Source organism: Leopardus geoffroyi, chromosome B2 (genome assembly GCF_018350155.1).
Source record: "Leopardus geoffroyi isolate Oge1 chromosome B2, O.geoffroyi_Oge1_pat1.0, whole genome shotgun sequence".
Classification (NCBI taxonomy): domain Eukaryota; kingdom Metazoa; phylum Chordata; class Mammalia; order Carnivora; family Felidae; genus Leopardus; species Leopardus geoffroyi.
This window is the reverse complement of record NC_059332.1, coordinates 98,634,639-98,659,553: the sequence shown is the minus strand read 5'-3', so window position 1 is coordinate 98,659,553 and position 24,915 is coordinate 98,634,639. Positions and strand designations below refer to the sequence as shown.

Here is a 24,915-nt window from a genome sequence, read left to right as displayed (position 1 = left end):
GGTTGCTTCAAATAAAACAGATCAGAAACAAAAACAGACTTCCTAAACACAAATGTAGTGAACTTGTGGTTAGAGTTCTGGAAACTATTTTAAAAATTTGATCCCAAACATAGATTAGGCTTACAAATGGCTTCCTTGGCTAGTGGGTAGATTAAATAATGAAACTAAGAAATCTTAGGGGATTATCCTGTGATCTTTCATATGAGAGAAAGACACACTTCAGCCTCATTGGGAAACAGGTGCCCAGTCAAACCCTTCAGCAAAATAGTCAGTCTGCTGAGGTATATTTGCCCTACCGCTCCCTTAAATGCATTCTTCCATTAGGTAAATCCTCATGTCTACCCAGGTGAATGCACTGGCTGAGCTCATGAGACAAACACTGGTATCCACAAACTGGGTGCCTTGTAAGTATAAGGTAGGCCTGGTTGCTATTTTGGTAGCCAGCTGTCCGTCAGTCAAGGGCTTACAAACTCAAGTTTGTTCCTTCTCCAGTACTCTCTAGCCTGTTCTACCATTCCTCCCCCCTTTTTGGTGATTTCCAACTTACCTGTCACCTCCTCTTTGAATTTCTCCCTGAGGCCCTGGGCTACAGTTAAATACTCCCTCTTGTGTGTCCTCACAGAACATTTCACATAACTCTAGCAGGTTATCTTTAAAATCTTTGAAGTTACTTTTTTGTTCACAGAGCTTTCCCCCACTAGACTGAATTTACTGCCAGAGTCCGTGACTTACTCACCTGCGTAACCCTGGCACATGGTGAAATGTCTAGTACTAAGTAAGCATAAGTAGTAGTTAAATAATGCATGAAGAAATAAGTGAGCGAAAGAGTGGTCTGATACGAATGTTCTTTCAATTCCCTTTATCTGTCTGTTCTATGATCATATTTATTGAATATCACTATTACTTGGCACTAAGCTCTGTACCTTATGGGAAAGAGTAAGGAGGAAACAAGCCTACCCTACAGGATGTTTTGCTCCCCCTTGGAGGCTGCATAACCGTGTAATACCCCCACCTTTTTTTTTTTAAAGGAAATATGGTCGCTGACTGCACAGGTATGCTAACTTCTCTATCTACTTGAGTGAACTCTAGGCAAGGTGAGTTAAGAATAAATGAGAAACTGGTTAAGGCATGAAAAGGAAGTATGGGAGCAGCTCTGCTCTTATCATTTAATATCATTCTACATGCATTTTTTTTCTCTGTAAGAGAAATACAGAAGGACAGATTTATCCAAGGCACTGGGGTATCAATGTTGTGTGTGGGGGGTGGGGGGTGGGGGGTGGTGGTGTGTTTCTTATTCCTTCTGCTCCATTGGGTAAAATATTTGAAGCCAGGACAGCTCAAGATCAAGTTTACTTATTTGTTTGCTCATTTTAGATGCTGGCTTATGTAAAAGGGTGTGACTGATGAAAATCTCTGGGATCTCCAGGGGAAAACAAAACTATATAGATTGAAAAAGCAGTGAAATAGCCCATAAACAGAGAACTTCTTCTGGGTTCAAATACAAAGATACTGTTATTCTTGGAGTGTTAGCTCTTTCTTCTGCCCTTCTGAACCAAAAGACCAAGGTCAAATGCAGTAAAGAAAGCAGTTCCCATATCAAATGTAACATGTCTCTTCCTTCTTCCCTGGGAGGCATAGGGTGTGTGGGGTCAGGGGGTGGGGTGCCGCTGGGAGTAAAAAGCTCTAAAGGAAATTACACACCTGGGGTCAGCCTTGAGGCCCTCCTTGGAGTCTCTCAACCCTTTCTTTTCTCGTGGTTGCCCCACAATGAAAAAGGTGTCCCTGATAGCAGGGAAATCTTCCAGCAGGGCTCTCAGGCTATTGCAGTATGCCATGATCTGACCCCGAAGAGCATAGTGAGACATACGGCAGTTCAGTCTGAAAAGTCAGAAGAGATGATATCCAGAAGGTGAACCAAAGTTTTTGTGTCATTCCCAGAAAGATCTACTTCCCTGAAAGACCTTTCAAAGAGAATAGAGGACCTCATCCAGAAGAAAGGTCTATCTGGGTCAGGTTGCTATTGCCTGAAGGCAGAGGCATGGACCTCTTCAAAGCACCTCCTAGCATTCGCTTCTCATGCTCTTCTGTGTGTCAGAGGATAGTTTGGTTTGGTTTTACCCAAGAGAATTGTGTGTTTATTTAAAAACCAACCACCTGATTCATTGTCTGGATTTCTGTGTAACACTGCAGTTTATTGACTTCACAGTCAGAGAAATCAGCATATGTTGTTCATATATACTATACTTACTTCTGACAATATTCAACTATAACGTCTCTCTTGACTTTACCAATTTCATCCTGTGATAAAAGAGAATGACAGTTCTTCTATTAGAAGGTTGGCTATAAAAACTCTCCATCCTAGTACATGTATACATACTTATAGCAAACTTAAGGCAGGAAAAGCCCATGCGGTTGAGATATTCTTTCTGAAGGCCAACTTGCTGTGAGCCTCTGTGGTTCTCTCTCCTTCTTGTAGACCTTGCTGAGTATGCCAAGAATGCAAGACCCTGACTAGTCTTTACCTGGGCCATTTCTCAGGGTTCTGTTTGTAAAGAGCAACCTCAAGGGATAAGGGAATGTCTCCCTCCAGGAAAAATAGTAAGCTTGCCATTTAAAAAGAGGTGGATTCTTCAAGCTCAGTGTCATGAACCCATTGGTTGTGACAACTCAAACTCAGTGTCATGAACCCATTGGTTGTGACAAAAACCCAGTGCATGAATCTAGGCTCCTCCATGTTGCCCCCTTGGGACTTGGGAGGCAGAGGGAACTGATAGAAACATGAAGCTCATGTCACCTGCTCTGCTGTGAGTCATAAAGTTCTTTGTCTCTGATCTAGGAGTCTTGTGTCTTCTAATCTGACAGGCATTGGATAATCCTGAAGAGCAGTTAATGAGCTATAACATTTTTCACTTGGTCAATATTTTTTGAATATTGTAGTAAAAAAGACAATTGAATATCTCAATTACTTATTAAAAGGAGTCCTTTGCCTCCATAATTACTCAGCAGTAATCTAGAAGTCTGGCCTCCCTTACATCCCATTTGTAGAACTGGATTAGGGAAATTTAAGTCTTTCCTTTTCAGTCACAGATAGGGAAAAAGCTTAGAATTGTAGACTTGTGATTTATCTCCCAAATAACTACATATTAGTCTAATGACTTCCTCCTCAAAAAAATTAATGAGTAATGAAATGATATTCACAAAATTAAGCAATACTTTTAACTGATTAAAGGCTTAAATTTTATAATATTTTCCAATAGATTATGCTAGCATAAAACCCTTAAATAAAAACATGCATTAACATCTGGAAAACCAGATAACACATAAATTCGATAGTAAGAGCCCTTGCTCACCTGTCTAAATAACACCTGTGGGTTATTCAGGAGTGGGCTAATGTTCCAGAGCAGGTGTTGAAACTAGTTGTGTTTAGAAAGTGACAAAATAACATGTGGTCTTGGAAAAGTGTACGTATTTTTAAAAGTAGACTGCAATTACCTTGAATTACTTCCTCTCTATTTCTTATTGAATTCCCTTTTTATAGTTCTTTATATTTTCAATAGTCCTATCCAAATAGGCTGAAAGCAACAGATTACAAGTTAAGAATTTTTATTTGCTCAAATGTAAAACACAATGAGAGCTTTATACTCGTTTAATGTGTCCTTCTCACTAAACTCACCTGGTTCTTCATTCTGTCAGCCATCGTTTGTTTCCTGAGGAGGAAGGCGTTCAGCATCATGTCCCGCAGCCCCACCTTTTCTAGTTGAATAGACACAAAAGCCTCTGGCGCCCTGACAAGTGAACAGAGACATCTGAGCCCAAGGCAGCAAGTAAGTGGACATATTATAAAAAGACAACTCAATAGCTTGCTGGAGGACAGGTATACCTGGGGATGATACTGGGCCTTGCAACAGAAGAGCTGGTAGCTCTGTCTCCATGCTTTTCATCTTCTTCAAATGTTTACAGTTATAGCCACTGGGGATGCTGATGTGTCCCCACCCTCCTTGGGGCTCCCATGTGCCTGAAGCATGTGTCAGCAATCCCTCCTCTGTTCCAAACTTCATTGCCTGGCTCGGTGTTTTTACTACCCAGGTCCCTTTGTGCCCTCCTGGCCTCTACTGCAGGGGTCCCTAGACTGAAGAGGACTCTCAAGGGTCCTCTTGGCTAGACATATTGGTCTTAAATGTTCCATCCACATGTTAGGACTGTGAACTCTATTTGAACTCTGGCCACGTGTCAAATTAATGGCATCTTGGGTAATAGAGCAGTTTTGCTTATTATTTTTTCCATTTAAAATCTTCCAGAATTAAACTATCATTGGAAATAGTCAGAATATTTATTATAAAATACAAATATCTCTCTCTGTCTTAGTGAAAAGAGGTCAAGACATAATAGGACTTCCCTGATTTACAGCCATCTCTCTGTAGAGGCTGTGCCTTTCTGATAATGCAGCACCATATTATTCTAAGCAATAGTAAAACCCTTGAATAGTAAGGTTAGTTCTGTGTTTTTCAGTTTAAGATAAACACGGAAAGTTTGGAGAGGCCGAGATCCTTGTGTTCTGTCTATATTTGAAAAATATAGAGAGAGGGAAGACAAAGAGAAAGGAGGAAAAAGGAGAAGGGAGGAGAAAAGGGGTTGAAGTAAGGAACCATTGATAACTGTCTTTCATAAACTGTATATTGGAAGAAGTTAAGCCTACTTAGTGTTCATACAAGGTCTTCATCACAAGGTCTTAAAAATTAAACACGTGCTAGTCACTTTGGGAACTTAGGCATCCTTCAATACCATAATACTATGTTATTAATTGATTTAAAAGAGAACACTTTTGTTATTTTAAACAAATCCCTAGTGAAGTACCTTTTGGTAGCCTGGAATCTTTCCGAAGGATGAGTGAGGGTGTCTGGAACTTTAGGAGTTGGGGCTAACCGCAAGTTTTCTATGCCATTCACAATTCCGGAATTTCTTTTTCTGGCTGGACCCATTCCACCATGATTTCTCAGATCTGAACTTGTTTCCTAAAATGTTTCAAACCGAAGAGAATGGAATTATTAAGTTTGTTGGATTTGTAAGCTCTGTAGTACTGGCTGTGAAATTATCTCACAGCCGCAACTGACCCCAAATACATGTAAATGCTTGAGTATGTGGGGTGGGGACGGGTTGGAGTAGAAGGGAGAGAAGAGAAGGGAAACCGAGGGGAGAAGAGGAGAGAGTAAGAGAAGGAAGGGAAGAGAGATTTTGTACAATCTAAGGGTGAGGGAGTAAGTGTAACTATTTTCCAGAATAAAGTGCAGTTGTCTAAAGTGCCCTGAAAAAAGTTCTTCATTCTACAAGTTAGCTAGTTGGAGTGCTCTGTGTAGAGTGGCCTTTTAAGAAATACTGCTGATAGATTTCATGGCTGCAAGGTCTGAAAAACTGAGGCAGGGTACTCATTGTGGTTCAGCATAAGCAAATGGAGGTGGGTTATATATGCTGTCATGCACAATGTAATGATAAAGGGCAGGGGAAGGGAGGGTGTGGAAGAAAAACTTTTCTGTGGTATTTTGTTGTGGCAACATAGGTGGACTGATGCGGGGGCAGTAAACACACACTGCTTCTATACGTCTATCACCCTCTCAGTCCTTAACTCTGGACAGTCTTGCTTTCAAGCAAGTCTTGCTTTCAGCCCCATTAGGACTTCTCTCTCAGTTGGCAATGAGCTTTTGAGGATGTCAAATGACCTCATCTTCATCCCTGCTCTTCTGGTTCTTCCCTCTACATTTAACTCTATCAACTTTCAACTTGTTATTTTTTCCCCCTCTTCTTTTAAAAACAATAGTTTCATTGACATATAACTGACATTTAATAAACAGCGCATATTTGAAGTGTACAATTAGAAAGTTTTGGCCTATGTATACAACTATGAAACCAACTCTGCAATCAAAATAATGACCATCCCTCCCATCCAGCCCTCTTCCTCAAGCAACCACTGCTCTCTGCTTTCTGCAACTATAGATTAGAATGCATTTCCTAAATTTTATGTAAATGGAGTCATGCAGTATGTACTCTTTTTTTGTATGGCTTCACCCATATTGTTGCATATCTCAATAATTCATTTGTGTGTATTGCTGAGTAGTATTCCATTGTATGGATGTACCACAATTTGTTCATCTATTCACCTGATGAGGGACATTTGGGTTATTTCCAGTTTTTGGCTATTTTAAATAAACATCTGTGTATGTTTTTGTATAAACATGGGTTTCCATTTCTCTTGAGTAAATACCTAGGAGTAGAATGGCTGGATCATATGGTAAGTGTATGTTTAACTTTTTAAGAAACTGTCAAACTGTCTTTAAAAGTGATTGACCATTTTACATTTCCCTCAGCAGTGTATGTGAATTCCATACCTTTCACATCCCTGCCAACATTCAAAACAGCCCGTCTTTTAAATTTTAACCATTCTCATGGGTGTGTAGTAGTTTCTCATTGAGGTTTTAATTTGCATTTTTCTTTTCTTTTTTTTTTTCAACGTTTATTTATTTTTGGGACAGAGAGAGACAGAGCATGAACGGGAGAGGGGCAGAGAGAGAGGGAGACACAGAATCGGAAACAGGCTCCAAGCTCTGAGCCATCAGCCCAGAGCCCGACGCGGGGCTCGAACTCACGGACCGCGAGATCGTGACCTGGCTGAAGTCGGACGCTTAACCGACTGCACCACCCAGGCGCCCCTTAATTTGCATTTTTCTAATAACTAATGGTGATGAGCACTTTTTTTCTGTGCTTATTTACCATCTGTACATCTTATTTGGTGACTCATTTCTTCTTGAAACATTCCCCTCTTTTGGCTTTGGTAGAAATGCACAATTTTGTTTCCTCCCTGTCTCTCTGTCTTTTTCCTTCCCTCCTCCCTTCCCTCATTTCCTCTTGTTCCTTTTCATTGTCTCCATCGTTATTCCTTCTTATTATACCATCAGCCGTCTTTCTGTCCCACACTTATAGGAAAGCATATAAGCAGACACACACATACACACACATATTTCTATATATTCATATATTACTATATATTCATATATAAATATATCCATATACCTATAATGATACCGATATTGATATAGATATCCCTAATGTCTTTACACCCATGCCCCGTGCCCTATCCAGTGACTTTCAACATTTGCTTCTTGAATAGATCTTAAGGAGTGACTCATAATCCTCTCAATCTCCATTTCAACAAGAATAACTCCACTTATATTTGTTTTATATACTGGTATTCTTTATAATATTAAAGTAATTGAATAGAGAATTCCTATGTCAACTATGTATGAAAGCCACCGGTGATGGTCAAGCTGGGCTCCTCATTTTTATCTAGTACCCATCTGCCCTCTCTTGTTTCCATGCCTGTGTTATCTGAAGCTGTTCTCTCTGCCTGTCAAAAAGCTCATCCTTTGGGTTTTCCCAAATGCCCCCTCTCTAGGCTGCCCTTCCTGGTTCCCCAGATGTGACCTCTCTTTTCTTTAAATTTCTTCTATAGCTTGTTGAACCTCTTTTATACCTTGAGCTTAAACCCCTTGTGAGTCTGTCAGCCTTATATACACTGGTCTATAAGTTCTTTAAGAGCATGAATTGTTCCTCAGTATTATCTGATGAACCTAACTTACAGGATGTACTGAATTAAGATTTTGGGGTTTGAACTTTTAAACATCAATATAACTCACTCTATCCTTATTTCCTACTTCAGTATTTAATTTTACGGGGATTATCATCTAGCAGTAGAAGCAAGGAATGAGTATTCTTGCCATACTCATAAATTTGTACTCTCCTATTAACATGAAGAATAGAAATAGATAGAAGCTGACAAATGTGATAATGGATAAATATGGTATATTTAGGGCAGGTATATAGAATCTATAAGACTTAAAGAATGTTTAAGGCCATTTGGAAAGTTGATTTCCTGAAACTATATTTAACTGTACTGGTGAATATACATACACATGAGAACTATACTGTTGTTTAAAAAAAAAATTGGGTAAAAATCCTTATGAACTGATTTGGAGTGATTCCCAGGATATATTGTTAAGTGAAAAAACAAAATCCAAAAGAGTATATATGTAAATAAAATCCCAAATCCCTTCATGATAAAATCATTCAACAAATTAGGAATAGAGGGAAATGCCCCAACCTTATAAAAGGCATCTATGGAAAAACCATAACTAACATCATAATTAATGGTAAGAGATCGAAAGCTTTCTCCCTAAGATCAGGAATAAGATAATAATACCCACTCTTGCCATTTCTATTCAGCCTTGTACTGAAAGTTCTACCTAGGGCAATTAGTCAAGCAAATGAAATAAAAGACATCCAGATTAGAAAGGAAAAGGTAAAATTATTTCTATTTGCAAATGACATAATCTTGTGTATAAAAAATCCTAAGTAATACATAAACACAAGTAAACTATTAAAACTAATAAACTAGTTTAGTAAGCTTTCAGGATACACGATCAATATTCAAAACTCAATTGTATTTCTATACATTAGCAATAAATACTCTGAAAATGAAATTAAGAAAACAAGTCCAGCAATATAATAAAAATAATGAGAGATATTTTGAAATTAATTTAACCAAAGAAGTACAGAACTTATACACTAAAAACTACAAAATACTGTTGAAAAAAATAAAAAAAAAAAAAACCCTAAACAAATAGAAAGACATCCATGTTCATGGATCAGAAGACTTAATATTGTTAAGATGGCAATAGTATCCAACCAAACTGATCTACAGATTCAATGCAATCCCTGTCAAAATCTCAAATGGTGCTCTGTGTGTGTGTGTGTGTGTGTGTGTGTGTGTGTATGTGCAGAAACTGACAAGCTGATCCTAAAATCCATATGAAAATTCAAGGGACTCAAAATAGCCAAAGTGATCTTGAAAAAGAACAAAGTTAGAGAACTCATACTTCTTAATTTCAAAACTTAACACAACTCTACAGCAATCAAAACAACAGTGGTACTAACATAAAAATAGACATATAGTATAATGGAATAGAACTCAGGGTCCAGAAATACACTGTTTTTTCAGTTTTTTCAACAAATGGTTCTGGGACAGCACACCACATGCAAAATAATGAAGTTAGACCCTTTCCTCATACGGCATACAAAAATCAACCATAAATAGTTACATACAAGAGCTAAAACTACAAAACACTCAAGAAAACAGAGGAGTAGATCTTTGTGACTTTGGATTAAGCCGTGGTTTCTTAAATATGATACCAAAAGAATGAGTGGCAAAAGAAAGAATAGGTGAATTGGATTCATCAAAATGAACAGCTTCTGTTTCAAAGGATACCATCAAGAAAGTGAGATGACCCTCAGAATGGGAGAAAATATTTGCAAATCATATACCTGATGAGGGACTTGTATTCAGAATATATAAATAACTCTTACAACTCAATAATAAAAAGACAAATTCCATTTGACATAAAGGGCAGGGAATTTGAGTAGAAATTTCTCTCATGTGCCAGTATGCACATGAAAAGATGTTCAGTGTCATTACTAATGAGAGAAATGCACATCAAAACCACGACAAGATACCACGTCACCCTAATAGGATGGCAAAAATAAAAAAGAGACAATAACAAGTGCTAGTAAAACTCAAACGTATGCCCTTGCGAAAACCTGCACATGGATGTTCATAGCAGCATTATTTATAATAGCCAAAAAGTAAAAACAACCCAGTGTCTGTCAACTGAAGAATGAATAAACAAAATGTGGTATATCCATATACTGAAGTATTCATCAGTAAAAAGGAATAAAGTACTGATACACGCTACAACATGGATGAAACTTGGAAACATGCTAAGTGAAAAAATCCAGATATAAACGTCCATATGTTGAATGATTCCATTTATGTGAAGTGTCCAGAAAAGGCAAATCTATAAGCCAGAAAGTAGATTACTGTTTGTTAGGGGCTGAGGGAACAGGGGGGCATGGGGACTGACTGCTAATGGGTATAGGATTTCCTTTGAAAATGATGAAAATGTTCTGGAATTAGATAGTGGTGATGGTTGCATGATCTTGTGAATTACATACTTTAAAGGAGTAAATTTTATGTTACGTGAATTATATCTCAAAAACAACCTACGAAATCTGGGGAGGGGGGAAAGGGGGTATGCATTGTTTGTTACCTTTTGTAGAAAAAAGAAGGGACAAATGTCTCTGTTGACTTTTACAAAAAGAAATGCAGGAAGAATAAAACAGAAAACAAATAAAATCATATCTCTACAAAGGGTAGGGGTAGAAGTACAATATTTTCTGCTGGATGATTCTAACTAGTCAATGTTACAGAGTTACATACAAAGAGAAAAACTGTTAGCAAATCACGAGAAATTAAGAGACCCTGTAAGGATTTGGTCATGTGTTGACTCACATTAGGAAAAAAAGGAAAGAAGGGAAAGAGGGAAGGAGAGAAGATAAAAAGATAGACAAGAAGGGGAAAAAGGAAGAAAGAGAAGGAGGGAAGGGGAGAAGGGGAGGAAGAAAAGAAGGGAAGAGAGGAGGGGACAGGCTAAAGGATAGAAGGAATGGAAGGGGTATCCTAGCATTAGCTGGCATATAGTAGCATGCCTCAGGGTTCTCTATCTTACAAGCTGACCTTCACATCAGCAGAACAGCCCCATCGGGACGTGTGATAGAAGGATGCCTGTTGGACAGCCACCATCAAAGCATTTTTCTGAGCAGCTTGGCATGCAAGGGTCACTTGCATGTTTTCCACTCCTGAATGGAATAAGAGCTAAAGGAAGAAAATGTGAAATATTAGGAATTTCTGTCATAAAGCAAGAGGTGAAGTTGAGGGTTTGAGATCAACACTTATTTAACATGTAAACATGTGAATCAAACTGACGGATGTGCTGAGATCCTTGTTCCTCAGACATGGGACTGAACCTAGTCTCTCTCTAAGCACCATTTCATCCCATGAAGGCAGCCTGCAGGCCTGATTTGCTCTATAGCTGGACACCATCAGGTTTCAGGTCAGAAAAGGATGAGTAGGTTCTGATGAACTAGCAAACATGTGCTCAGTGGCAAACTTTTAAAACTGCCAAAATTAGATTAATGTTTAAAACACACACATACAAATACAAACCTACACATACTCACACAGAAGCAAAGAAATCCATCTGAATGGAAGGGGAAAAAAAACAGCACCAAGTTCAAGGAGATCAAATAAAATCTCCAATAACATGTACATATTTTAAAAATTTGGTACAAAGATGGTTCACTACATGTGCTTCTTTAAGATAGCTAGCAGTGGTTATCGCATGGGGTGTTGCAGTCTCTATGGTTTAAACCAGGCCAATGTGCACATCAAATAAGGGAAGGCTAGAAGCTTTTCTTACACAGGGGAGCTGAACTTATATAAATTAAATATTATTTTCTTTAAAGAAATACATGAGCAAATTGTTTAACTTTAGTTTCTTTAAAAACAGTAATTTACCTTAAGGATGGCTTCCTTCGTATAAAAGCTAAACTTGCCAACCTGGTTATCATCCACCTCAGAGATGGCTAACACAAGAGTAGTAGGAGAATATCTGCAAGAAGAAACATGACATTGTCTTGATGTACCATGTTTTAGTGATGTACCATGTTTTAGTGAAGAGATGCCCATTCTGATGGGACCGCATGGCATGTGATCAGTTCTAGGTGATCCAAGTGCAGATGTTATACAAGACTTGATATTTCTGCCCAAAGACCAAAGGGCTCAGAGGTCTTTTCAGTCCTTACTGGACTTGATCTCCTTTCAGTTTCATTGTGGTGACCACCTACTCCAAATTCTTTTCTGTTGATCCCCATTCCACTGTTTTATCCTGTTTCTGTTCTTACCTTCGACCTCATGTCCTCAGCCTCTTCACTGACTTGAACCCTTTCCTCCACTCCCTAAAGGCTTTCCAGTTCTTGCTCTCTTCCATTGCCCCAACAATCATCTAAATGTTCTTTGCAACCATGTTTATACCTTGGGATATGGTCCTTTGTCCATACCTATGAGGCTTTGTTGAGTAATTTAATACCTATGAGTCTTAGTTTCTTCATCTGTAAATGGAGATATCACCTATCTCATAGGGTTATGGCAAATATTAAGTGGGATAATATGAACAAATGTGCTCATGTTTGATATATGTTGTTATAACAGCACTCCAAAGTGGCAACTCTAAGGAGTTAACATACATAAAATAAATGCAAACTCAAGAGACAAGATCCTCGGGTGCATAAACCTTCCCCTGGTAATTCAGAAGGCTCCTCAGATCTTGCAAGATCTTTGGGTCATTGTTGCGAGAACCAGTCACAGCTTGGCCAGGCCACAGATCATTTGGGCACTTTCTGGTGATTGGTTGATTCCACTTGAACAAAAATATGCCCTATTTTACATCAGTGTAAAATACCAGCTCCTGCAGGAGGCCCGTAAAGACCTAGAGAATAACTTGGCTCAAGGTTGGAGATCCAGCCTCACCTGAGGCCTGCTCACACTTCCTGCCTTCAGTTTCTGTGAGACATTTCTACATACTTATGACAAATTGTTTTTGTTTAGCTAGCATGACAGGATAGAGCAAGAAATATTTTGCCTCCAGGGGACATTTGGCAATGTCTGGAGACATTTTTGGTTGTCATAAAAGGGGAGAAGGGGTACTACTGGCATCTGGTAGGTCAGGGATGCTGATAAACAACCTCTGATACACAGCACATCCCCCTACAAGAGTTATCCAGCCTCAAGTTTCAATAATGACAAGGTTGAGAAATTCTGGGATACCATATTCTGTCATCCTAACCCAGCCCAAGGTCTCTTTGGAGAAGAGGAGACCTTTAACATATCAACACGTCAAAGTTAAATTTTGACAAGTGATCCACACTAGCAAAACAAAGGTGACTTTTCCTCCTTGGAATCAACTTTGCTTTCCTGGGGGTGGGGCCAGTACCACGAATCTCCAGGGATAGAAAGAAAGGACCCTCAGGGGAAGGGCAGACTAGAAAAGAAGGAAAGAAGAGGGAGACAGACGTTTCTCCTCAGCACATATCAAAGGCTGATCCTGCATGGAAGAAAAAGATTCCTCTCTCCGACTTATAGACTCATGATCTGTTATTAGTAAGAGTATTCTCTTTCTGGCAATGGGCTGAACATATGGGGCATGAAGAAGTTTCAAGGGTTTGAGTCCACTTCTGTTGCTAGTCAACAAAAGAATCTGACTGAGATACTGCCATACATGTTAGATTTGTACATTGTGTTAGAGTTTCAAGGAAAAAGCTGTTCAAAAAATTTAACTGACTTCTTCCTGGTCCCAGGGAAAGTGAGAGAAGGAATCTGGACTTCGGATCCATGGTTCTTGCCCCATGAGACAAACTCTCACACCCCTTTCTACCTAGAAGCAACACAGTCAACCTGTGCTGCTGAGTCTGTGATCTTATCTCATTTGAGCTTCCTGATCCGATTCTTCCATTACTTGCTGTTTTTAAATTCAATTATCCCCCTTCATTGAGTTCTTCCCCTGCCTTATTAAAAAAGGAAAGAAAGAAAAAGGAAAAAAGAATGGCATCATAGTAGATAGAATATAAGAGGGGGGATTTAGAAATACAATTGCATTTGTGAGTCCAGTGGTGGTAGAAATTATTTTTCACTGGCCATTCATTCTACCATTACATTATTTTTACTTGGACCTTCTCAAGGCTCACCTGTCCACTCGATCACTGTCCTCCAGCAGAGAGGTGATAAAAACAGGAGGTGGATGGTCCACTTTGTCCTTGTGTGATGCAAATTCAAAATGAACAGGCCTCAGATACAAATGGTACTCTTCAAAACCCATCTCCCATGCCAGTTCCTTATAGAGACTAAAGGGGGGAGGATAAAGAGCCAAGAGCATTTGCTATTATTTTCCACTAGAAGGAAAGTAAGTGGTAAGAAAACCCAAAAAATCTGAATAAGCACAAAAGCAAAAGTCAAAACAATAGTAAGCCAAGTCCGGAATGAAGTCAATGAGTCACAAAGGTCTTGTGTCTACTCTACACTATGACAGTTAAAAATAGCAGTTAAAGTAGGAGGAGATGTGCTTGGACACTTCCTCAACTCTCATTTCCTGCTGGCTTCTATCCTCAGAGCCCTCATGAGGTCACAAATACTGCTTTCAATACAAGGTTCACTATTTTCTCTCAGAACACTTCACAGCTGGTCTTTGTCCTCTCCTCAAGGAACATCTTTGTTCCTTTGGATCCAGGATCTCCATACTCCCACCTCATGACCACTATCTCTCAGTCTGCACTGGCTTCTCTTCCTCTTCATTTTCAAATTCTAGTATTTCCTGGGGTTCCAAACCCGGTCCTCTTCTCCTCTTCTCTGTCCCCTTCTTGGGGAGTTTGTCTTCCAACCACATGGCCTAATGATAGCCCCCTAGTATAAGAGCCTATGACCATACCTCTGTCCTATCCCAACTCTGAGCTCTACTCCCACATTTACATGGCTTGCAGCAAGGCTCCATTCAGATGCACCTCTGGCATTTCAGCCTTAAGAGTCTAGAATGTCTTCCACTCCTCTCTCACCCACATCCTCACACATTTCTCCATTTTCAGAAATTGGTGCATTAAGGCTGAACTCAAATGGCACCTACATTAATTTGCTAGGTTGACGTACCAAAGTACTATAGACAGAAATTTGTCTCTCAGTTCTGGAGGTTGGAAGTCTGAGATCAAGGTATTAGCAGGGTTGGTTCCTTCTGAGGGCCATGAGGGAAGGATCTGTTCCAGGGCTTTCTCCTTAGTTTATAGATGGCCACATTCTGCTTGTGTCTTCACATCATCTTCCTTCTCTGTGTGTGTCTGTGTCCAAGTCTTCTCCTCTTATAAGAAATACCAGTCATATTGGATGAGGGCCCACTCTAATAATTTCATTTTAAATTGACTCCCTCTGTAAAGACCCTACCTCCAAATGAGGTCACAATCTGATGTATTGGGACTGAGGACTTGAACATATGAACCTGCCAGAGGACACAGTTTGTTCCTCAATAGTGCCTCTGTTATGAAGCTTTCCTTGACTCACTTACAAAGAATGAAACACTCCATTTTCTGAGTTCCCATAGTATTTTGGTTATATGACTAAAATAGCATATTAAATTATAGTAGAAGTAACTTTTAAATTGTGAGATCCCTGAGATCAAGGATCAAAGATTATGAGGAGGTAGTATCATAAAGGTTAATAAATATCTTGACTCATGGTTCGAATTCTGTTTCTACTACTTTCTAGGTATGTGATCTTAGGCAAATAGCTTACCTTTCTGAGCCTCCACTTCCTTGCTGGTAAAATATTAGTAAGCTACTTATTAAGAATATTCTGGAAATTAAATGAATGAGTACACATAAAGTCCCCAGCACAGACTCTGGCCATAGCAGGCCCTTGGTAATGGTTTGTGGTAGATGATTGCACTCTTCAGGTATATAGGGACTCTCGTGGGGGACTAGAACACAAGGGAACTCATACATGTTTGCAACAAACCCTATAATTCCATATTTTTCCTGCTTATGGAACATGTCCACTTGGATGTCTTTGCATCACTTCACACTCATACCTAAAACCTAACTCATTTATCTTTCTCTCTCCACCTCCCCCCCACCCCCACCTGCTTAACCTTCCAAACCTCTGTAAGGCCTGGATACTGTCACTAACTCATCCCTCTCCTTTCTCTAATCCTTCTATTGCTTCTGCTCTGCTACTCAACTTCATCATAGTTAAGAGCAAATCCAGTAAATACTTGTTGAGTGTAAGTCAGGCCTCATACCAGGTGGTGGGACACCATGGAAACCGACATGGACAGTGCTTTTGCAATCAGGGAGCTTACACTAGCAGGAAAACTGATAAACCAGTATTAAGCATCTAACTGAAAGGCAATGTGCTGAATAGAGAGGAAGCCCAGGTCTAGGAGGAGGGCCTAGCCTAGCTGAGTGGTCAGAGAGACATGAGGGGGAGGCCTGGGTGGAGAATGAAAAAGTGGGGAAGGTGGTCATTTCAGCCATTTAGAGAGCTTGCTTTGACTGCTCTGGGGCACAGAGGGAGCAAGGCTTGTAGGCAGGGAACCTATGGTCTGTTCTCCCCCTTCTGGATCCTCAGTCCCCCTACTGACCGAGCTAAGTGTACACTCTCCAGACTCATTTCTATCAGCCGGTGGCGGAGGGTCACGAGTTCCAGAAGTTTGGAAAATGTCTCCAGGAGCAGCATGTGAGAATCTTGGCTTTGGTTCTGTCCTTCGTCTGCTGCGGACTTGAGTGCAAGCAGACCTATCTCCTCCATGAGAAAGGGATCTCCCATTACTTTAGCTGAAAACAGCTGAAAGAAAATACTTTTTAAAGTATAAAAAAAGAAATTTCACATATTAAGAAAAAACACTCTCAGTGGCACAGACTCTGAATCCAGATTTCCTGGACTCAAGTCCTTGCTCTGCCACTTAAAAGCTACAAAATTTTGCTATTTCTCGGTTTCCTCATCTGTAAAGGATGGATAAGAATAATAACAATACCTAAGAGGAACAAGTAGACAATAATTACCTAAATAGGTTATTGAGAGAGTTCATCGAGTTAATATATACAAAAGTGCCTGGTACATAGTATTTGCTGTTATCATTATTATAAATATTTTAAGCCAAAACAAAGAATAGAAGTAGGAATCTGATGTTTTCCAAGTATTTTAGAAGCCAATAATAAGAATAATTTCCTATAAACTCTTCTAAGTGCAATTTCAAAATTTCAAAGTGTTTTCGTGTAGATGAACTCAAGATCCCCATGAAGTAGGAGTCACAGATACCATCATTTCCATTGTACTAGTGAGAAATCTGAAGCAACACTGAAACTTTCCAAGGTCACACAGCAGTACCAAGAATAAACTTACACTTCCTAACTCCAGTCCAGTAGTTTTATAGTATGCTAAACTGCCTTTACATGTTCCGGGCAATTTTTGAAATAACCTCCTTGCTTTTTACAGCCCTCCTGCCATGGGGGGCTCCTCTGCTCTGACATCGTTGCTACACCCTCGTATACCATTCCCAGCAAGGACCCAGTTTGGGGACCCCCAAATCTGCCTTTGCTGGCTTGGCTCCTTTATCTACCTTTTCTGCCTTATCTCCCTTATCTGCCTTTGCTATCACAGATTCCCTTATCTGTCCACTGATCCACCAAAGGCCTTTTCTACTTGACGATGCAATTTCTAGATTCTTGAAGTCTTCCAAAGTGATAAAAATTTTTTATTAAACTAATTCCTATTAGAAACTCATTTCTAAGGACAACGTCTCCCCCATTTTTTGTCCTGATACAAAAGATTAATCTGAGTATTTACCATTTCTAGATCCAAATTTGAACACATTTCAAAAGTAAGAATAATTAAAATTGCATATGGCATCAATGGGAAATTAGGGAGGTATCTCAAATACTCACTGTGAGTTATAAGAGAATTTAAAATACATTAAAAAAATCTGGTAACATAATACAATATGAAAAGAATCTGCAGTAAATGGTAGTAGATACATGACTGGTAATTTTGGGGAAAATTCAAATTTTTTTTAATATTTATTTATTTTTGAGAGAGCGAGCAAGCAGGGGAGGGGCAGAGAGAGAGGAAGACATAGACTCTGAAGCAGGCTCCGGGTTCTGAGCTGTCAGCACAGAGCCCAAAGCAGGGCTTGAACTCACGAATCACAAGATCATGACCTGAGCCGAAGTTGGATGCTTGACTGACTGAGCCACCCAAGTGCCCCAGGAAAAATTCAATTTTGAGCCATCTTCATACCCATCTCTCTCTCTTTCTTTCTCCCTCCAGGTGGAATACTAAAGAAGTTAAATATTTTTAAAATAAAATAAAGACTTAAGAAATTAGAATAAAGTAAGACAAATACAAAACATGTGGAAGATGATTTGCTTTCTGGATTTAGGAAGATAAAAGAAATCACAAAGGAAAAGATCAACAGATTTTACTCTATGAAAATAAAACAGAAAAAGATAAATTGGGAGAAATATTTGCAGAAAATATCATGGACAAAGGGTTAAAATTTTTATTGAAGAGAGCTCATGGAAGTGAATAGGAATGACATTAGGATTCTAAGAGATGAATAAAAGGAAAGACAGAAGATTCACAAAAAAATACAACTTGTAACAAGACATTTGGAAGGATATTTAGTCTCAACAAATACCAAGGAAATGCAAATTAACAAGGCAATGCCACCTTGTTATACATATATATAAAGCATATGTTTTATACATATATATAAAGCATATGTCTGTATATATGCTTTATATATAAATATATGCATATACATATATATATATTATTTATATATATATATACACACACACACAGACATATGCTTATACCTAATACTGTACAGTGTGGCAGAATTAGTACTCTTACAAATTGTTGGTGGCATTATAATTTGTCCCAACTCTTTTGAGAAGCAATCTGCCAACTTGCATCCAAAGACTTAAATTTTGTTTCAGTAATTCCACTCCTAAGAATCTATCAAAGGAACTGATTTAAAATATAGAAAAATCTGTAAGTATGGAAACATACATTATAACAATTTTAATACCAATGAAAAATTAGAAATTACTTGAATGTCCAACAATAAGGAAAGAGGTGGAAAAGTTATGATCATCCTTTAAGGGAATTATAACCATAAAGGTGAGTATAAAGACTAGTTAGCAAAATGGAAAAACATATAATACAATGTTAACTGAGAAAAACAGTGTATTAAGTGTATGAAAAGCAGTGTATGAAGGATGTGATTATAACTATGTAAAATACGCATATGAAGAATGCTTGAATTCAGAAAAGTATTGTGAATGCATTTGAGTGATTATATTTAGGGTAATTTTTTTCTTTTGCTTTTTTCATTTGCTAAAATTCTGTATTACATTATTTTGATCAATTAAAATGAATTAAAATAAAATAAAATTTTAGTTTAGGAGGGAATAGGAGGTCAAGGCAGATGCATGGAAGAGAGATTTTTGGTAGCTGAAAGTTCCTTCATCATACACCATGTACCCACACAGAGTAAGGTCAGATTGGAAATATAGGCTCCACTGTGCTGGCCTTAACAGAAAAAGAAGAGAATTAAAATCTAACTACAAATACTAAGTAAATCATTAGGCCATAGTTTGAACCATAGAGTTCTAAGCTGAAAGGGGCTTTAGAGACCATCAGGCTCACTTCCATCTCCCTCCCCTCAAATACACAAACATAAGGTTACAAAATAGGAAAAAGAAGCTCAGGGAGGCTCAAAGATTTTCTCAGAGTCACACAGCAAGTTAATGGCAGGGCGGAACTTGAGTCCAGGTCCCTGTCTCCTCATTCAGCCACTCTCTCTCTCATACCAGATCTCAGGTCAGGACAAAAAGAGGAAATTTCAGGAAGAGCTTTAGTGCAAATAAAATACATAGCTTTTAAATTAAAAATGTGTATTGTTGAAATATAAATAATCCAGAAAACATCTCCCACATACGTATGTATATCTCTCTTCTAACTGTAGCAGTATTTTGATAAAATAGAAACTTTGACCGAAAATGAAAAAACCATTACATAAAAATGTTGGCAAAGCCCAGCAGTATGATCTGTCTCTGGCCAAATAGGGGAGGAATAGAGCCAAACAGAAAAACAAAGTTAAGTAGTAACATCTGCCTGGAAACATTCCCTTGGCCAAGGAGCTCCCCCATCTCCCCTTTCGGAGAACCTACATCTTTGTGGAGACGTGTGCTGTACCAGGACTCAGGCTGGGCCGGTGTGAGCCACATATCCAGGGCCAGCTGCAGCACGTGTCTCTCTAGCAAGGTGAGGCTGCTGGCTGATGTGGGTCTGCAGGTGTGACGGGCCTCCTGGAGAAGGTGATCAAGAGATCGGGGGATGAGCGATGCCAGGCCCAGGGAAGGGTGGAACTCCAGCAGGTACATGGTTTTCAAAGACGGGCTTGAAAAGAGGATGGATCAATGACAATTTTACACAGTGAAGAACTTGATCTGTTTCAAAAGACATTTGAATTTTACATTTTTTAAGACCAATAAAACAGCTGTTTTAATCCAGGACATTATAAAAAATTGGAAGCTTAAAGGGGCCTCAGAGGCCATCCAGGGAAGCCACCAGATTATGCAACATGCCCTTTGCTTTAATGTGAACCCTTTTAAAATCGGGAGCCATAAGAATTTATTCTAAAAGCCCAATCTGATTCTTAAACTGTATATGGCAAACCTATAAACATTCCAGTAATCAACATTTAGTCAAATATCTGAAAACAAAATAACTTATCAGTGACTAAATATTAAATAAATAATTTCCATAATTGCTTTCTATTTTTCTACCTGAGTCTTTATCCTTTTCCCTGAAAATGTTAATGAACAAAGACACATTTTAAATTCTGTACACAACTGCTAGAGTCATTCACGTTTGCCATAAGAAGGTTCTATTTTATAAATGGATGAAGCCAGAAATAACAAAGTGCTTGTCTGTGGGTATTCCTTTGAAAATAGAGGATACAGCACAGGTCAAGGGCCTTTCTATACCTACATAGAACTAAAGAGCATAAATACTTCTTAAATCTATGCAAATGGGATTCCTCTTAGTTCTAGATCTTAAAAATTACAACTCTAGGGCTGGAAAGGAATTTCATCAAGCAAATAACATTTGCTTTTGAGACTGTTCTGACAGGTCTTGGTATCCATACAGTCCTAGCATGTTCCGCCAAGAACCATTTCCTCAACAGTAGATTCTTGCCATAGTGAGCCGCAGACAGCTGATGTCTCAATCTTATGAAAGAGAAGAAATCAGTCCTTAGAAAGGTCTGTGGAGAAAATGCAGTCTTGTGTCTGGAACTCCCAGGGCTCTTTCTCAAGGGATAAAGTTAGAATCTAAGCTACGAGGGACACCAGGGTGGCTCAGTCGGTTAAGTGTCTGACTTCAGCTCAGGTCATGATCTCACGGTTCATGAATTTGAGCCCCACATCGGGCTGACAGTTTAGAGCCTGGAGCCTGCTTCAGATTTTGGGTCTCCCTCTCTCTCTGCCCCTCCCCTGCTCATGATCTGTGCCTCTCTCTCTCTCTCAAAAAAGGAATAAACAATTAAAAAAAAAAAAAAGAATCTAAGCTACGAAATCCCATGGCATCCTGCTGCTCCCCAAGAAGATACCATAGCCCATTGTGGCCATATCCTAGTGAAAGTGCGCCTGTACTGCTGACCTGTGCACTTGATGGGAGCACAGGGCCATGCCTCTATTGTTCACAGCTGTGTCCTCACCTCCTTGCACAGCGCCCGGTACTTGTAGGTGGCTCAGCAGATATTTGTGACATGTTGAAAGGAGCTGGATGATTTCTCCACCCATTTGAAGGCAATAGAGATTGTGATCATGGGCCATACAGACCAACTTGGGGCTTGCAACCCACTTCCTGATTCCCTTACCACTCTCAAAGGCAAGGAAGGAATGGCGGGGAGGGGGTGGCTCAAACTGCATGCATGTCATGGGGGTATACCTTCTCTGAGTGATCTTAGGAAATTTAGTTTGCTCCTTAAAGGGGTAGAGGATCACAAGGCGAGTTTGCAGAAATGGTGATACTTTACTAGAGTAAAGAAATTCCTTTTTGAGAAACTTTTAAGCACACCCAAGTTTCATGCATGTCCGCTTGTGTGGCACCTCTGAATAAGTCCTCTGATGGCATTTTTAAGAGCAACTTCTTTCTTTCTTATAGAGCTTCTCAAGAGAATAAAGATTCTGCACCCAGTGTTTTAACTTTTAAATTCTAGCCTCCTATTCTTTATTACTTACAAAGCAAATGGGTATTGAGTACGCAAGAAAATCCCTCTTCTGTGGCTTTTATATCTACTTGTCTCATCTCCCCAGACACTTGAAAGGTACTTTATAGAATAGTATTTAGACTTACCATCATACCCTTTAACTTATCTAAAAGATTAAATGTAAAATGTCTAAAGACAATAGCACCATACCAGCTATTGTTGATGGAAATAAGTTGTTTGCAAATTATGTTAAGGGGAAGTCCAAAGTTACTGCTATCATCTGGATGGCCTCTTTGCCAAAGCCTCTGGACATACTCCCGCTGGCGCTCTATCTAGAAATGTAACATAAAAGTTAAAATTAGAAAACTTAAACTTTCCCATGGGTGTGAATTATGAGCCCTGGCATGAGAAGAACAGCAGTCCTTTGCGTCCCTTCATTATTTGACTGATTTTCACCCAGACGTGGTTTTGAGGATCCATTCACACGAAGACATGCTGGTGTCTCAGTCTGAGCCTGGGATCAGCCAATAAAAACAAAGGCAACCAAGTTCAGACAATCTTAAGAGGCCCAGGAAAACTTCTCTTTGTCAAATGATTGACTACAAGGAAAAAAATCTAACCAGGTCTCAGGTAAACGCACTGTAACAATTTATCCCTTGCTTACTTCCTGCCACTGGCTTTTCCCCAGAGGATGTACACTAATTTTTCCTTTAGTGTCCTAAAAATAGCCACAGCATTAAAAACAAATTAATAAACACAACTTTATACATTAATGGCTTGTAAAGGGGTATGTTTAGTCCTCCTTTCAGTACCAATAAACTCCATCATCTAGTGAAAATAAGTTGTCTATTCTTTGCAGACCATTAAATGCAATTAGGGTTGGAAACTTCCATTTAAGACTGTAGTTATGCTTGGAATACAACAATGCAAATGAGCTTACAAATAAACATGCTCAACGTGCTGCCCTAGAAAACCTGGATTCTGAACCTGCAATGAAAGGAAAACACCTTCTCACATGTACTATTTTAAAATCCAAATGTACTTACGTGCTGATTGAGGATGCCCCTCACCAGCTGCAAGTGAAGCCTCAGGCAGGTGCATTCATCTTTGTAGGCCTTAATGAAATAAGGGTGGCTGAAATCAAACCTTGGGCACCTGTGCATGATGTCAGTGATCACTTGTGCTAAGGCAAACCTCTCCTCAGGGTCCAACACATGCTGGTAGGCCTCAAAGTAACTGTCAAGAAGCTGCAAATAAGGTTTCAAGTCAGGGAACAGCAGAGGCAGCCCTAGGGCCCAGCAAAGAGAGGGGAGGCCCCACCCACTCCATGCTTTGGAAAGCCCCGGGGCATCAACAGGAGAGAAACCGCTCAGAACCTCGGGGTACCGCGGGGTACCCCGGCCTGGTTCGGGCAGCTGCAGCACCAAAGCGACTCAGAGCAATTAGTAAACCCACAGAGGGAGGGAGGGCAAAGGAAGGGACACTAGTTTTGCCTGTGTCCCCTCTTCCCCTGCTCTCCACAAATAAAAGGAGCCTTAAATAATGAATAATATAACATGTGATAATGATAAGCTCTAATGAGACGGTGCATGCAATGTCACTCCATCAAATATATTTGTCTGTAACACCGTTCTCCACAGGCTCATTCTCCTGCCTCCATTTTACTCTTTGACCAAATGGAGGCAGGTGGCCTCCTCTCCTTATCCTCGTTTCTGACCCCTTTTCTTTAACAGTTTGCTCAATTTTACCTAGAAATTTCTAGGAAGGGCCTGGTGTACAGAACTCTGAAAGGCATTTGGGGGAGCTTTTCTTTTCTTTTTCTGTTTTTGTTTTTTTTTTTTTTAGAAGTGAGAATTAGTAATTTAAAAAAAAAATTTTTTTTTAACGTTTATTTATTTTTGAGACAGAGAGAGACGGAGCATGAACGGGGGAGGGTCAGAGAGAGAGGGAGACACAGAATCTGAAACAGGCTTCAGGCTCTGAGCAGTCAGCACAGAGCCCGACGCGGGGCTCGAACTCACTGACCGCGAGATCGTGACCTGAGCCGAAGTCGGACGCTCAACCGACTGAGCCACCCAGGCGCCCCGAGAATTAGTAATTTTATTGGAATGTTGCAGTGTATAAAATCATTTATATGCTTTGATTATTGATAATTTGATGAAAAATTATTTGTATTACTTTCTTTTTTAAATTGTTTAATTTATTTTAATTTTTTAATTTATTTAAATTAAATTAAATTAAATTTAATTTAATTTAATTTAATTCTAGTGGAGGTCACAAGCCTTTCCTAAAAACCAAAGAAAGCTTCCAGACACTAACCATTGAAGAGGGTTCCTAATGTGAGAATCCAGAGAGAGATGTTCTTTATTTTGCTTTTACATTTGTCTGTGAGCGTAAGAAATTTCTGTTCTGAGTGTAAATTCTATTTGTGTGTAATTAGTCATGGTGCTAATCAGGAAAAGGCTCTTGAGAGATCACTGGGCTGGAATCCCAAACAGGGACCTAAGGGCAAGATAATTAAGCAGTTCTGAACAGTGTGATTACTGTTCAGGCCTTCATAGGGCTTAGACAATCTTTTTTTGGAGACCCTATCCCACATTATATCAACTACATTAAGACATACTCACATCCCATTCAAATTTTTTTTTCTGTAAAAATGTTAAATGATATTTAGAATTTTGCTTTTCAATTTGGCTACAAACATCACTTTGAGTTAATGATTGGCTATGATTTCTGGGCAGTATATATTCAGAGATTCTTAAGAAGTGAGAAGATCTGATCTAGAAATTTTCAGATGCAAAAGAAATGTTTATAAGTGCTCAGTTAACAATGTTTTTACATTTTACTGACATGTGATTAAGCATTACTGCTTTCTATGTTGTATTTTCTTTTCATATTTCAGAGTAATGCATAAGTTTTTTTTTTCTCAAATCCCAAACATTTTCAATGGTACCTGAAAAGCTCTTAGATCCTAAACACCAAGTCCACATTGCCTGATGGATAAATCAGCTTTCATTGGAAGCTTCTGAAGTTTTATTCCATTCATTTCACAACAGAACAGATTCCTTTCCTCTGCTGATCTAATCCAACACTTCCTCCCTCAGAGTTTTAGCTCAAGATGTCCCTTCCCAGTCTTCTTTCCCTAGCTCCTCTTATG

General features: G+C 39.2%; 1 protein-coding gene across 6 annotated transcripts in view; it reads right to left on the bottom strand.

Annotated features, from left to right (window-relative positions):
* LOC123608828 overlaps nucleotides 1-24,915 on the bottom strand; it is a 186,211-nt gene that overhangs the window by 83,986 nt on the left and 77,310 nt on the right. For all 6 annotated transcript variants that reach the window (XM_045499212.1, XM_045499211.1, XM_045499215.1 and 3 more), the window contains 11 exons: nucleotides 22,805-23,005; nucleotides 21,969-22,090; nucleotides 19,714-19,942; nucleotides 16,119-16,321; nucleotides 13,684-13,839; nucleotides 11,459-11,552; nucleotides 10,619-10,756; nucleotides 4,855-5,012; nucleotides 3,674-3,785; nucleotides 2,249-2,298; nucleotides 1,702-1,878 (listed from right to left, as the gene is read on the bottom strand). In XM_045499212.1, the coding sequence (XP_045355168.1) occupies nucleotides 1,702-1,878; nucleotides 2,249-2,298; nucleotides 3,674-3,785; nucleotides 4,855-5,012; nucleotides 10,619-10,756; nucleotides 11,459-11,552; nucleotides 13,684-13,839; nucleotides 16,119-16,321; nucleotides 19,714-19,942; nucleotides 21,969-22,090; nucleotides 22,805-23,005 (1,640 nt within the window). The remainder of the gene's footprint in view (nucleotides 1-1,701; nucleotides 1,879-2,248; nucleotides 2,299-3,673; nucleotides 3,786-4,854; nucleotides 5,013-10,618; nucleotides 10,757-11,458; nucleotides 11,553-13,683; nucleotides 13,840-16,118; nucleotides 16,322-19,713; nucleotides 19,943-21,968; nucleotides 22,091-22,804; nucleotides 23,006-24,915) is intronic.